Source organism: Dermacentor variabilis, chromosome 3, assembly GCF_050947875.1.
Source record: "Dermacentor variabilis isolate Ectoservices chromosome 3, ASM5094787v1, whole genome shotgun sequence".
Taxonomy (NCBI): domain Eukaryota; kingdom Metazoa; phylum Arthropoda; class Arachnida; order Ixodida; family Ixodidae; genus Dermacentor; species Dermacentor variabilis.
This window is the reverse complement of record NC_134570.1, coordinates 230,939,136-230,955,202: the sequence shown is the minus strand read 5'-3', so window position 1 is coordinate 230,955,202 and position 16,067 is coordinate 230,939,136. Positions and strand designations below refer to the sequence as shown.

Sequence of the window (16,067 nt, the reverse complement as noted above, 5' to 3'; positions counted from 1 at the left end):
AGTCCTCGTTTTTCCCCAGCTAACGTTATTGAATCGTCCGTTGAAGGCATCAAATCTCTTGCGCTCATCGATATATGTGCTGCTGTATCCGTGAAAAGCTCTGTCATGCATTACAGAAAGTGACCATGACGCCTTCGGTACTATCATTTAGAACAGCCAGCGCACAAATTCAGCTAGTCACTATGTGCACTGCCAGGGTGCTGATTCGATACATTTTGTATTCGATTGATTTCTTTGTGCTAACTTGTTGCTCCCACGATGTGATTCTTGGGTGGGATTTTCTGACGCGCCCTCATGCCGTCATTGACTGTGCACGTGCTGAGGTTCAGTTCTCCGTCATGTTCGATTTGCCATCTCATGACATTGAAGTTCATGATGTTATCAGGATCTGTGAGGCTTCAGATACTGACCTTCCTCCTCACAGTGCTGTATTTGCCCCTCTTTCACACGCATCGCTTGCCGACGCGATGGTCCTGCTTGTACCCGCTGCCATCTTCAGTCGCCGCCAGCCCATATTGTTGCCTTTCGCCCTCCTCACAGTTCACCCTGGTGCTGCAGCAATACTGGTTTCTAAACCGAATTCGTACACTTTGGCTTTGCACTGTGGCGAGACTATTTGTGCCATCCAGACTATGGACGCTGACAATATTGTGCATTTCCCTGTTGCCGAAGACGTGAATACTGCTAACGTATCAGCACTGACACCCCATGTGCCATCTAAACGAATGTCACTGGATGTCTTTTGTCACTTTATTGCCGATGACCTCGAGCCAATACAACGTGAGCCAGCTACTTACTCTTTTAAATAATTTTCACGCTTCTTTTGACTTGAACCAAGCGTCATTAGGACGCACAAGTACCACCTCTCCCCACATTGATAGGTGACATCACGCACCATTACGCCAGCGTCCGTACCGCGTGTCATCCATTGAGCGTCGCGTCATCACTGAGCAAGTTGAAGACATGCTTGAACATGGTGTTATGGAGCCATCCTGCAGTCCTTGGTCGTCTCCCGTAGTAGTAGTTAAGAAAAAAGATGGCTCAATTTGTTTCTGTGTGCACTATCGTCGCCTCAACAAGATTACATGAAAAGATGTCTACCCTCTACCGCGCACAGAAGACACCCTGGATTGTCTACATAGTGCCGAATTCTTTTCTTCTCTGGACTTGCGATCGGGCTATTGGCAAGTCCCAATAGATGAGTCCGATTGCTCAAAGACAGCTTTCCTTATACCTGATGGCCTGTATGAGTTTAAGGTAATGCCATTCAGCCTATGTTATGCGCCCGCGACATTCGAAAGAATGATGGACAATACCGAGTGGGGCCTCAAATGGAAGACGTGTTCGTGTTATTTAACAATGTGGTAGTTCTTTCCCCTGATTTCACCACTCACCTCTCTCGTCTACGCGAAGTTCTTACTTGCCTTGCCACCATCGGTCTTCAACTAAACTTGAAGAAGTGCCGCTTCAGAGCCCGCCACCTGACCATACTTGGCCACGTCGTTTCCAAAGACGGCGTCCTTCCCAACCCTGACAAGATTCGTGCTGTCGCAGAATTTCCGCGGCCGACTACAGTGAAAAAACTCCGAAGTTTTGTCGGTCTTTACTCTTATTTTCATCGCCTTGTGCATAATTCTGCCTGCATCACCACACCCCTGACGAAGCTCCTGGCTGGCCCTGGTGACCTTCGCGATTGGACTCCGGCATGTGACCAAGCCTTCATCACTTTGTGTTGTTTTCTTACCGTATTTACTCGAATCTAACACGCACCTTTTTTCCGATAAAAGGGGTGCAAAAATTGTGTGCGCGTTAGCATAGAGTACGACCCTAAGTCTGCATTACTATATAGCCATCGGCATTTCAACATGGCCGCCTCATACGCGCTTCGAGCCTAGCTGCCGTAGCTTCCTCCATGGGCTGTAGTATGTGTGCTTAGGCAATGCTTCCTTTGGCTTAGGTTAATGCACTGTCCGGCTTCCCGTTTTTTTCCGTTTTCTGCGTTTGCTCTATCAGCATGGAAGTGCCGACTGCAAAGACATACCGAGTTCATCACGATGCCGCATATAAAAGGAAAGCGATTACGTGTGCGGAGAAGTACGGAAATCAGGCCTTATCACGGGCATTCGGAGTTGCCGAAACTTGTGCACGGGACTGGCGCAAACAGGAGAGGCGTTCTACAACGGCGGCTGCTACACACGGCGCAGCCATGCAGCCCAAAGCGATCTGGGACGGAGACAAGAGTCTTCATATCTAGGCGCACAGTGCTGTGTTCTTGTCGCTTAGTTCGTGTTTGCAAGATGCCGCACAAATGTCAATTCCGTCGCTTCTGCTGCCGCACTTCCTCACTCCAGCGTTTTGATAAAATGTTTCCACGGTCATTGAGTAAGACGTGTTTATGTTTGCTTGCGTGTGCGTGACACAATGCTTGTTATAATTAAGTTAGCAAGCGAATGTTTAAATGTTTATAGGGCCGATAAAATTACCATCCTTAGTTTTCGTATAGCCTTCTACTAATTTGGTATCATAATTGATGCTTCGTCTGTCAGGCGAAACAGTAACTTTTTTATTTATCACAACTTTATTGCATTGGGAGAAAATGTTTGTTTTTTCCAAATGAGAGCAAGTTCTATTTCTCTATGAAAGTATGAGGTGCGCGGTACTGTAAAGCACTTTCCTTTTTTTAGGTCTCGGCAAACGGGTGCGCGTTACAGTCGAGGGCGGTTTTCTTTCCTTTTTTTCGACATTGAAAATGGGTGTGCGTTACAATTGAGGACGCGTTAGAATCGAGTAAATACGGTACCTCACCGTCTGTTCTACACCACTACAACCCGAGTGCTCCGACAGAAGTTCATATGGACGCCAGCGGCGTTGGTCTTGGAGCCGTCCTTGCGCAACGTAAGCCTGGCTTCCCGGAATATGCAGTTGCCTATGCGACTCATGCCCTCACGAAGGCAGAAACCAATTATTCTGTAAGAGAAAAAGAATGTTTGGCTATAGTTTGGGCCTTAAATAAATTTCGCCCTCACGTGTATGGCCATCTATAGGAAGCTGTTACAGACCACCACGCGCTGTGCTGGTTTGCGTCACTGAAAGACCCGTCGGGGCTCTTCGGCTCCAAGAATCTGGCATTCGCGTCATCTATCACTCCAGGCATCAACATTCTGACGCGGATGCGCTCTGCCTATCACCCATGCGATCCGACGAAACGCCACCCTCGTCCATGGAGTGCCCGATTGCTACACTTGCTGTTACTGGCATGCCGTCTGAACAGAGAAAATATCCGTGGTTTGCATCCCTCGCTGACATTCTCACCAGTTCTTCAACGGCTACATGCCCTCAAGCCCTTCGTTGGCATGCCACTCATTTCGTGCTACGGAATGTCATCTTGTACCACCAGAACTATCAGCTACATGGTTGCAAATGGCTGCTAGTCATACCTCGGGATTTCCGTCCTGACATATGCCCTTATTTCCACACCGACCGACAACAAGCTCATGCTGGCGCCCTGAAAACCTAAGAGCGGCTCCGCCAGCGGTACTACTGGCGCAGCATGTATTCTTATGTCCGGTCATGTGCAGCCTGTCAGCGACGCAAGGCATCTCTTCATACGACAGGCCCCCTGCAACCTTGTCCTGCACGTCCATTTGACCGGGTTGGCATTGACCTTCATGGGCCTCTTCCATGAACTGCTAACGGAAATCGTTGGATAATTGTCACAGTAGAGCATCTAACAAGATACGCCTAAACTGCTGCACTTGCTTCGGCTGCTGCTCGCGACGTCGCCGCATCCATCTTATGGCATTTCATCTTACAGCACGGCGCATCGCAAGAACTGCTCAGCGACCGAGGCCGTGTCTTCTTGTCCCATCTTACTAATGAGCTACTCGCCGCGTGCCGCACTATTCACCGCACCACTACAGTGCGTCACCCTATCGGGGCGATCTGAGATCGTTGTTTGGAGAGCGCATTCGGTTCGCCGCGCGCGAATGAACTAGGCCGCGTCGACTTCATCAGCCGGGAGCGCGCATTCGGTGGCGCCGCACGCCAGTAGCCTCTTAGTAGCCTCGGCTGCGCCGACTTTGTCAGCCGCGTGAGCTCAGCGCGGCCTAAGCCAATCGCTCCCCAATCGTGGCGCAGTAAATAATCACTTGAAGCTCACACAAAGTATATATTTGGCTAAAAGTACTGCAGCCTGCTTCTTAATGGCAGGCGCGTGCTTAAACACGGAAACCTCAACATAGTAAACGATCCACAAGCAATAGGCCGGCGCCTTCTATTGCGCCGCAGTACGCCGCAGTAGCGGTGTAGAACGGCCAAAGCCGCTACAGCCCCAGTTGAAGTCGGGAGCAGGGCAACATCAGCGGTTGCGGGGTCAACCTCGGCAGCATCTTCGTTTGGCCGCTACTTCTGCTGCCATCTCCACGTCCGTCAATCGAAGCATTTTTAAACACTGTCAATAACAAAGTGCGGTACTGATACGGTGGCATGACTCGACATTCTGAATAGCTACCCGGTTGCACTAGTTTTCGGGCACCAAGGGACAAGTAGACGCGAAGAGCGGATGATACGCAGCTAGGGCCTTCTCGGTAAGCGCTGAAAACTTTACTCTTTTTTTATTTTTACACACAAGTGTTAAGTGTTGTTCAAATTCAGCGAAAATATATCGTGCACCTAGGCGCGTTCAAATCCGCGTGCATGCTTGAGATCCGGGAAACAAGAGGTTAGGACCACGGAAAATTGACACTATATTGTGCAACTCGAAATCTTTATGAAAAGGGCTTTGCCAATACACTACCAACATACCTTGCACATACTTTCTAGTGACAACACCAGAAAATATAATGCAGGCAAATTCCGAACATTTGCACCTGCCACGATTCCCTCTTTATAAGCCCAAAATACATAGAAGCTAGCTTATACAGATCTTGAAAACGTAGTCGGGGAACCTAATACGTGAATAGATGTTGTCACTACCATGCTCCATAACACTACAAATGTTCAAGAACTTATCCGCAGCAACTTACGAGGCGTGCTGCCAAAACGGGCTTTCTTTGAGGATGCGAAATTTCCGCACAAAAGGAAGAGATAAAAATGACGGGAAGGTTTATTTTTACAGTATTCGCGCAAAGAATAAAGAAAAGCAAGTAGCAACAACAACTAGCTGTGGCGTTAATACACAGATTTTCAGCATGTCAGAACGATCGTATTTGCGTCCATTCCTTTCGTCACATATGCAGTTATTCTTTCTAGCTTATTTTCGTTTGTATTCCCGAGAATTTTATTGCTACCATGGCAGTAGCAGAGCCGTCAATTGTTTACAAGCGTCAAATGTTCAAACTATGTCTGACTGATCGAAGAAGGCACCACTGTAGGTTAAATGAGGCACACAATTCCCAACTCCCTAGCGTTTAGGCCTGCAGCGTTCCCAGAAAAAGTTGTTTGGTCAGCTATCCCCCCCTCCATTTCCTTCTTCTCATTAGCTCTAGTATAACCGCTGTCCAAAGCTGTAAGAAGGCTGAGGACACCATTGGGAGCTGTCAAGGTCGCCTGCTTTGCGCGAGGCTCAGAGTGGTATTGATAAGGAAGCACGACTCGCCGTTCTGAATAGCTGCCCGAGTGCGCTAGTTTTCGGACACCAAGGGACAAGCAGACGCGATCGGATGATGCGCGACTCACGGCCTCTCGGTAAGCGCTGAAAACTTCTCCCTTTTTTATTTTTACACACAAGTGTTAACTGCTCTTCAAATTCAGCGAAAGTATATCGTGTTCCTAGGCAAGTTCAAGACCACATGCATGCGTGAAATTCAGGAAACAAGCGGTTAGGACCACAGAGAATTGACACTATATCGTGCAACCTATGATGATCAGCAAAACCCGCAAAAGGGTGAACAAATCAGCAGATCGCATGGCATCTAGGGCCCTCTGGGCAGTACTTTTCGGTGACAAGGTAGCCTAGCCACCCGCAGGATTATCTTACTGAAATATATCGAATGCTCGATTGCGGTAGTCGAAAGCGTGATCCCCCCCCCCTGTTTTTTTTTCTTGTTTTTTTACGATGGCATATCTGAATTTGACATTCTCCATCGCAGTACATCTGCAGGCTTGGAGTGAGGCCTAACACCGGCGAAAGATGCCAAGAGCGAGTGAGGCTATACTAATCCGGCTACAACCAAATTACGAAGGCCCGCTAAGCTTGAACAAGGAGACACCCTCACTAGAACAGGAATTGGCCTCATCATCATCATCAGCAGCAGCAGCAGCCTGGTTACGCCCACTGCAGGGCAAGGGCGTCTCCCACACTTTTCCAACTACCCCGGTTATGTACTAATTGTGACCATGTTGTACCTGCAAACTTCTTAACCTCATCCGACCACCTAACTTCTGCCACCCCCTGCTACGCTTCCCTTCCCTTGAAATTCAGTTCGTAACCCTTAATGACCATCGGTTATCTTCCCTCCTCATTACGTGTCCTGCCCATGCCCATTTCTTTCTCTTTATTTCAACTAAGATGTCATTAACTCGCGTTTGTTCCCTCACCCAATCTGCTCTTTTCTTATCCCTTAACGTTACACCTATCATTCTTCTTTCCATAGCTCGTTGCGTCGTCCTCAATTTGAGTAGAACCCTTTTCGTAAGCCTCCAGGTTTCTGCCCCGTAGCTGAGTACTGGCAAGACACAGCTGTTATACACTTGTCTCTTGAGGGACAATGGCAACTTGATGTTCATGATCTGGGAATGCCTGCCAAACGCACCCCAGCCCATTCTTATTCTTCTGATTATTTCAGTCATATCATCCGGATCCGCGGTCACCAGTTGCCCTAAGTAGACGTATTCCCTTGCCATTTCCAGTGCCTCGCTACCTATCGTAAACTGCTGTTCTATTCAGAGACTATAAACATTACTTCAGTTTTCTGTAGATTGGCCTCACTGGTGCAGTATTCGGCCACAACCTCCCTCATGATATCTAAATTAACCCACGGCACTCAGTCCCCAGCACCTGCGGAGCACCTGACCAAGGTGGCGTTCAGACCTGTAACGCCGCAGACGGTGCTAAGAATCTCTGTATCCAGACAGGCCGCCAATGGAAACTGACCCTGTAAACCTTTAACAGTCCGTGCGATGGCTACATTGAGGCTTAATTCTGTTAGGCCCCATTTGGTTATACAGACAGCCCACTATAAGAACATAATTAACATAGTTTACTCTCAGCGTTTCCCTACGTTTCACGCAAAAAGCCGGTTCGGGAGACTCCATCGCGGCGACTGCTCGCAGTGGCGTTCACTGTACGTATTCGGTAAAGAGATAGTGCCTGTGAACGATTCTGTGCTTTCAGTTTGACCAAAATTATTATATCGACTGTCAAATACTTCCTTCGTTTAGAGAGTGCCGACATAAATGTCCAGGAGGGCTGCCGGGTGGTGTTTTTATAGAGCGCCGTAAGCGGAACCCATGAGGAGCGCGCCGCGTGATCCCTCATACAACGCAAGGGAGGCGCTTCCGACAGATAGCGACTCCGTAATTCCTCGCCCCCACGGGAACATCCACCGCGTCATCGCTATCTTTGAAGGTGTTGCGGGAAAGCTCGCTGCCTGTCAATAGAGCGCACGTGGTCTGGGATGGCGGAGTTCGATATATCCATTTTATGTCCGACCTCATTCGGAATAAAAAAATTAAAAATGCATTCAATTTTACTGGTGAAATAGAAAGTGCTTGATATACGCAATAATTCTACATATCCATGTTTGATATATCGATGTTTGACTGTATATATTCAGTGCCTACTGGCATTCAGTGAATGAAAGGTTGTTGCTTTTTAGTATTAGTTGCATTTACATGAATTACAAACTGCATTGCATTTCCCACATGTAGCATTAATGTAAATGCACTAGGAAGTGTAATGCAGTAAGCGAATGCAGTAATGCACTAGGAAGCGAATCAATGCTGTGTATTGTGAACGGTAGCTATAACATTGAGAGGGTGTTCACCCAACTAAGTTGCAATCAAAGGGTGTCGTCTAGTTGGTATACTCCAATAATTATTTCACAAAAACATATACTGGGAACCAGTACGATGGAATAACAACAGACAAGGACGAAAAGCCCGAAAGGTCTATCATGGACAATGCAGATCAACAAGGGCTTGTAAGATAAGGGAATGCATCACAGCTCCTGCGAAGCATGCTCATCTGTACTACTTTTTGTACTTCATTCCTTCGTTAAGAAAGTGCAGAGAAAATAGTAAAGAATGAACTGCCAAACTAATTTCCATTTGTGATTTTGCTAATATGTGATTTTTTAAATCTAAATGTAATAACAATGCCTGACAACGAGGATTTGCAAAGAGTTTGTCAAATGGTTTGCGAGCAGCTCTCTTTACCATTACATGATGCTATGAGTGATTTCACTTGCCTAATCCCTTTTTATAAAAAGCAGGTATTTGACGAAAGAATATTACTCACACATTGAATAAATAAAAGTATCTTATTGACGTTTGATGTACACCATATCATAATAGCACGAACTACCTGCTCATCATCATCATCAGCCTGTTTTATGTCCACTGCAGCACGAGCCCAACTACCCTGCGATCTCCAACTACCTCTATTCTGTGCCAACCGATTCCAACTAGCGCCCGCGAATTTCCGAATTTCATTGCTCAACCTAGTCTTCTGCGTTCTTCGACTGCATTCCCCTTCTCTTGGTACCCATTATGTAACCCTAATGGTCCAACGGTTATCTAACAGGCGCATTACATGACCTGTTTAGTTTCATTTTTTTCTCTTGATGTAAATTAGGATATTGTATATACCCGTTTGCTCTCTGATCCAAACCTTTCTCTTTCTGTCTCTTAATGTTATGCCTAGCAATCTTAGTTCCATCGCTCTTTATGTTGTCTTTAACGTGTTCTCAAGCTTCTTTGTCAGTCTCCAAGCCTCTACCCCATATGTCAGCACTGGTAAAATGCACTGATTTTATACCTTCCTTTTCAATGACAATGGTAAGCTTCCAGTCAGGAGCTGACAATGTCTGCCGTATGTGATCCAACCCGTTTTTGTTCTAGGAATTTCCTTCTCATGATCAGAGTTCCCTGTGATTATTTCACCTAGGTAAATGTACTCCTTCACAGACTCTAGAGGCTGACTGGTGATCTTGAACTCTTGTTCCTTTGCCCGTTTTTTCACCAGAACAGGAATTGGCTTCCATGGTGCAGTATTCGGCCACTCCCTCACAAATGACTCATTCAATTTCCCAATGGCCCTCTGTCCCCAGCAGCTACGGAGCACCTGACCAAGGTGGCGGTCAGACCTGTAATGCAGCAGAGGGTGATAAGAACCTCTGGGTCCGGATAGACCGCCAATGGAAACTGACCCTTGCAATGTTCAACACCCGAATCCTCTCGAGTGATGCTAGCTTAGCAGGACTCTTTGAGGAACTATCAGACATTGTTAGGATATCATCAGCCTCAGTGGGATTAGAAGAACTGGTGAGGCTCATACATTGCTGAATAACGGACATGTCCTTTGGTATAGAAGTCTCCTAGATAAGAAGAAATACGGGGTAGGATTCCTAATCCAAAAGGACATAGCGGGCAACATAGACGAATTCTACAGCATTAATGAGAGGGTACGCGTACTCGTAATCAAACTTAACAAGCATAAATACATTAAAGGTATAGAATAGGTATAGATTAAAGGTAGTGCAAGCCTACGATCCAACATCCAGTCACGATGATGAGGAAGTAGATAAGTTTTATGAAGACATTGAATTAGTGATGAGGAAAGTGCAAACTCAGTATACTGTAGTAATGGGCGACTTCAATGCAAAAGTGGGGGAAAAGCAGGCTGGAGAGCAAGCAATTGACCACTACGGCATCGATTCTACTAGAGGTGAGATGCGGGTATAATTCAAAGAAAGAATAAGCTTTGAATAATGAACACCTTTTGCAGGAAGCGTAGCAACAGAAAGTGGACCGGAAAAGCCCTGATGGTGAAACAAGAAATGAAATTGACTTCATACTTTCTGCTGATCCCAGCATAGTGCAGGATGTAGAAGCAATAAGTAGGGTAAAGTGCAGTGATCGTAGTTTAGTGAGGGCTAGGATTCACCTCAATTTGAAGAGAGAAAGACCAAACAAAGAAGTGCCTCTTTTTCTGGAAGATGGGTGTGCGATACACACACTGCCTCTGCCAGACACCATTTTGAGAAGCCAGTTGCCACATCAAAAATACGCTGCAGCTGTTGATGAGGAAAGAAACCACAAGGCTTATACTGCCATCTGCTGACCGAAACACCTATCAAGCCAAGGACGAGCGCCTCTCGTCTAAAATGCTCAAAGTGTGAACAAGTACCACAAGGACAAATTGCACTCGTCCAGAATAAATACCACAAGGACAAGTTGCACTCATCCTGAACTCTGGGGATGTGAGGGCTCAATTGGATGAGCAGGAAGGTTTGTCCAAAATGATTAAGAAGTTAAGCAGAATGTTTGTGTTAAAAAAGCTGTACTTGTGTTAATCATGAGGGTTGCAATGTGGGCTTGTTGGTAATGAACCTTCAAGTGGTGTACGGTAGCGCGATTAAAAGACGGGACAAAAGATGACACACAGCGACACACACAGCACTAACTTCCAACCTTAATCAGCCAATTGCACTGTGTGTCCAAGTAGAATACATCTACTTAGGCCAGGTAGTGACCGCGGATCCAGATCATGCGACTGAAATAATCAGAAGAATACAAATGGGCTGGGGTGCGTTTGGCAGGCATTCTCAGATCATGAACAGCAGGTTGCCATTATCCCTCAAGAGAAAAGTATATAATAGCTGTGTCTTACCAGTACTCACCTACGGGGCAGAAACCTGGAGGCTTACGAAAAGGGTTCTACTCAAATTGAGGACGACGCAACGAGCTATGGAAAGAAGAATGATAGGTGTAACGTTAAGGGATAAGAGCAGATTGGGTGAAGGAACAAACGCGAGTTAATGACAACTTAGTTGAAATCAAGAAAAAGAAATTGGTATGGGCGGGACATCTAATGAGGAGGGAAGATAACCGATGGTCATTAACGGTTACGGACATGATTCCAAGGGAAGGGAAGGCAGAAAGTTAGGTGGGCGGATGAGATTAAGAAGTTTGGAGAGACAACATGGCCACAATTAGTACACGACCGGGGTGGTAGGAGAAGTATGGGAGAGGCCTTCGCCCTGCACTGGGCGTAACCAGGATGATGTTGATGATGATGATGATGATGATGATGATGATCACCGGTATATTTTCCATTCCAGGGTTTAAAGTAAGGGGTGTGCAAACATCGAAATCTTCGAATACAAATCAAATACGAATACTTAGTTCCGAATACCGAATCGAATATTGAATAATGACATGCACATGCATTTATCAGCAAGTTGGACTAATTTCTAATTTTGGAACGTTGCAATTACATCGTCAATGCTACAAAAGTAGACTACTAAGCCATTATACTAAGGCATTGTGTATTTGGCCCATTTTAACTTCGAAAATATAGTACGCCAGCCTGCGCCTTATTCATCATCATCATCATCAGCCTGGCTTCGCCAACTGCAGGGCAAAGGCCTCTCACATACTTCTCCAACTACCCTGGTCATGTGCTAATTGTGGCCATGTTGTCCCTGCAAGCTTCTTAATCTCATCCGCCCACCTAACTTTCTGCCGCCCCATGCTACACTTCCTTTCTCTTGGAATCCAGTCCGTAACCCTTAGACCATCGGTTATTTTCCCTCCTCATTACATGCCCTGTCCATGTAGATTCCTATTTCTTGATTTCAACTAAGATGCCAACAATTCGTGTTTGTTCCCTCACCAAATCTGCTCTCTTCTTATCCCTTAACGTTACACTCATCATTCTTTCCATAGCTCGTTGCGTCGTCCTCAATTTAAGCAGAACTTTTTTCGTAAGCCTCCAGGTTTCTGCCCTGTAGGTGAGTACTGGTAAGACACAGCTGTTATACTCTTTTCTCTTGAGGTATAATGGCGACCTGCTGTTCACGATCTGAGAATGCCTGCCAAACGCACCCAAGCCCATTCTAATTCTTCTGATTATTTCAGTCTCATGATCCGGATCCGCGGTCACTACCTGCCCTAAGTAGATGTATTCCCTCACCACTTCAAGTGCCTCGCTACCTATCGTAAACTGCTGTTCTCTTCCCGAGACTGTTAAACATTACTTTAGTTTTCTGCAGATTAATTTTTAAACCCACCCTACTGCTTTGCCTCTCCAAGTCAGTTAGCATGCATTGCACCCTGCGTTACTATGCAAGGCAATATCATCAGCGAATCCCAAGTTACTAAGGTATTCTTCATTAACTCTTATCCCCAATTCTTCCCAATACAGGTCTCTGAATACCTCCTGCAAAAACACGCTGCGAATAGCATTGGAGAGATCGCATCTCCCTTCCTGACGCCTTTCTTAATTGGGATTTTGTTGCTTTCTTTAAGGAGGACTACAGTGGCTGTGGAGCCGCTATATATATCTTTCAGTATCTTTATATACTACTCGTCGACACCCTGATTCCGTAATGCCTGCATGACTGCTGAGGTTTCGACTGAATCAAATGCTTTCTCGTAAGCAATGAAAGCTATATATAAGGGTTGGTTATATTCCGCACATTTCCCTATCACATGATTGATAGTGTGAATATGGTCTATTGTTGAGTAGCCTTTACAAAATCCTGCCTGCTGCTTTGGTTGGCAGAAGTTTAAGGTGTTCCTGATTCTATTTGCGATTACCTTAGTAAATACTTTGCATGGCAACGGACAGTAAGCCGATCGGTCTATAATTTTTGAAGTCTTTGGCGTCCCCTTTCTTATGGATTAAGTTTATGTTGGCGTTCTTCCAAGATTCCGGTACGCTCGAGGTCATGAGGCATTGCGTATACAGGGTGGCCAGTTTTTCTAGAACAATCTTCCCACCATCCTTCAACAAATCTGCTGTTACCTGATCCTCCCCAGCTGCCTTTCCCCTTTGCATAGCTCCCAAGGCTTTCCTTACTTCTTCCGGGGTTACCTGTGGGATTTCAAGTTCCTCTAGACTATTTTCTCTTCCATTATCGTCGTGGGTACCACTGGTACTGTATAAATCTCTATAGAACTCCTCAGCCACTTTTTTATTTGATTTTATCTGTATTTGTAATGATATTGCCGGCTTTGTTTCTTAACGCATACACCTGATTCTTGCCAATTCCTAGTTTCTTCTTCACTGCTTTTAGGCTTCCTCCATTCCTGAGAGCATATTCAATTCTATCCATATTATACTTTTTTATGTCAGCTGTCTTACGCTTGTTGATTAACTTGGAAAGTTCTGCCAGTTCTATTCTAGCTGTATAGTTAGAGGATTTCATACATTGGCATTTCTTAATCAGATCTTTCGTCTCCTGCGATAGCTTAGCGGTATCTTGTCTAACGAAGTTACCACCGTCTTCTATTGCACACTCCTTAATGATGCCCATAAGATTGTCGTTCATTGCTTCAACACTAAGGTCCTCTTCCTGAGTTAAAGCCGAATACCTGTTCTGTAGCTTGATCCGGAATTCCTCGATTTTCCCTTTTACTACTATATCACTCATCGGCTTCTGATGTTCCAGTTTCTTCCTTTCCATCCACAAGTCTAGGATAATTCGAGAGCTTACCATCCTATGGTCACTGCAGTGCACCTTGCCGAGCACGTCCACATCTTGTATGATGCCAGGGTTAGCGCAGAGTATGAAGTCTATTTCATTTCTAGTCTCGTCATTTGGGCTCCTCCACGTCCACTTTCGGCTATCCCGCTTGCGAAAGAGGGTATGCATTATCCGCAAATTATTCCGTTCTGCAAACTCTACTAATAACTCTCCCCTGCTATTCCTAGAACCTATGCCATATTCTCCCACTGACTTGTCTTCAGCCTGCTTCTTGCCTACCTTGGCATTGAAGTGACCTATTAGTATAGTGTACTTTGTTTTGACTTTACCCATTGCCGATTCCACGTCTTCATAGAAGCTTTCGACTTGCTTGTCATCATGACTGGATGTAGGTGCATAGGCCTGTACGACCTTCAATTTGTACCTCTTAGTAAGTTTCACAAGACCTGCCACCCTCTCGTTAATGCTATAGAATTCCTGTATGTCACCAGCTATATCCTTATTAATCAGGAATCCGACTCCTAGTTCTCGTCTCTCCGCTAAGCTCCGGTAGCACAGAACGTGCCCGCTTTTTAGCACTGTATATGCTTCTTTTGTCCTCCTAACTTCACTGAGCCCTATTATATCCCATTTACTGCCCTCTAATTCATCCAATAGCACTGCTAGACTCGCCTCACTAGATAACGTCCTAGCTTTAAACGTTGCCAGGTTCATATTCCAATGGTGGCCTGTCCGGAGACAGGCATTCTTAGCACCCTCTGCTGCGTCGCAGGTCTTGCCGCCGCCATGGTCAATTGCTTCACAGCTGCTGGGGACTGAGGGCCGGGGTTTGATTGCTGTATTCATATAGGAGGTTGTGGCCAAGTAGTGCACCAGGGTGGCCAATCCTGCACTGGTGAGGGAGTGCGTTAGCAGTTCTGGTTACCGGATCAGGTCGCACTCCAGGCGTGTTTAGGCAATTTTATCAACACGCGGATTTTTTTTTTAATCCGGTGGAAAATTGCGCAGCACTGAGATTGGAACCATGGTCCTTTTGCACGCGAGGCAGATGCTCTACCTCTATGCCATCGCTGATGACCTATTATGCCTTATTATGCCGCATCAAATGCCTGTGAAGCCGGAGGCGTTTGACCCTATGCCTGTCATCATTGATCACGCTTGCTGTCAAGCAGCAAGCTCAAAATTAGGGGTGGTGCTGAAAAAAAAAATTGCACCTCGCTGTTTTCAAATGCGTGCCCCTTGCTTTTGAGAGACATGCTTTTTTGCGAAATTCGGACGTTCAGTGGCTAAGTGTGCTTCACAGGCAAAATTGCGCTTGCAACATAAAATGGCTTAATATTCTTACATTATATAGAATCAAACGCTATGAACAGTGGTTTCTCCCGCACAGAAAGCAATATATTCGTTTTGATTCGAATACTTGTATTCAACAGAATATCCGCGCATTTTCGAATACCTGTTTCTGGAATTGAGTACGAATGATGAAAATATAATATTCGAACTTTCCGAATATTTGCATACCTCTACTTAAAGGCTTTGGGTTTTCGTTTACCGCAAAAGAATGACAAGTAAAAATTTCATGCCTGTACCCTTTTAACAACAGTTTGTTATAACCAATAATTCTATATAATGATGTTTTGCTTTGTGATGCAAGTACTCTTTAAGAAGAGTTTTTTATAACCAACAATTCGGTATATTGGTGTTCCCTGCAAGGAGGTTTCACGGGCATACACAGAAGGCAAGAGGAGACATAAACGAACCAAGGGGCGGACTTGATGCTCAACGCCGCCGAAGTAGACGAGCCGGTGCAGTTCCTGGGGATCGTCCAGGCATCCCGAAGCAGACAGGCACTGCCAGGCCTCTCGCGTGAGGCCCCCCTCAGCGCCTTCTCCAGACACGATCGCCGGATGCACTAGCCCCGAAAGATGCGTGCGAACCGTCTGCAGGTGCCGACAGTGCGCCAGCCCTGTGTGCATGCCAGGAACGATGTGCTCAATGGCGGCACGACAGGCCACATGGCAGTGCGCATTACAAGACAACAATTGCATCTGCTCTTTGGGAGTGCAGTCACCTGTGATAGTTGAGAGTCCAGGGTCGACAGTTCAAAATCGTGCCTGTTAGTATCGAGTTGTAAGTATAGGATTGGGCATTAATTGCATGAGGTCAGTTATGGAAGCATTACACAGAAGAGGGTCTAGCAGGTGCAGAGTGAGAATACAAATCTATATTTTTAATATTTCACAATCATGACACTTTATTATAATCTTCCTAGATCCATTGATGATTTTTTGAGGCTCGTGTCATGAGCGCATGGAACAGTGATTTGCACACGTGTGTTGCACTGAAATAAGACCAATTACTCTCTGTTCTGCCTTAATACTTTTTCTAAGAGCACTGGTCTGCTGAAAGTAAGGT

At 45.8% G+C, this 16,067-nt stretch overlaps 1 protein-coding gene across 4 annotated transcripts in view; it reads right to left on the bottom strand.

The window, feature by feature from the left end:
- LOC142576702 (small G protein signaling modulator 1-like) overlaps positions 1-16,067 on the bottom strand; it is a 272,548-nt gene that overhangs the window by 121,406 nt on the left and 135,075 nt on the right. For all 4 annotated transcript variants that reach the window (XM_075686949.1, XM_075686950.1, XM_075686948.1 and 1 more), the window contains exon 13: positions 15,413-15,618. In XM_075686949.1, coding sequence (XP_075543064.1) covers positions 15,413-15,618 — 206 coding nt within the window. The remainder of the gene's footprint in view (positions 1-15,412; positions 15,619-16,067) is intronic.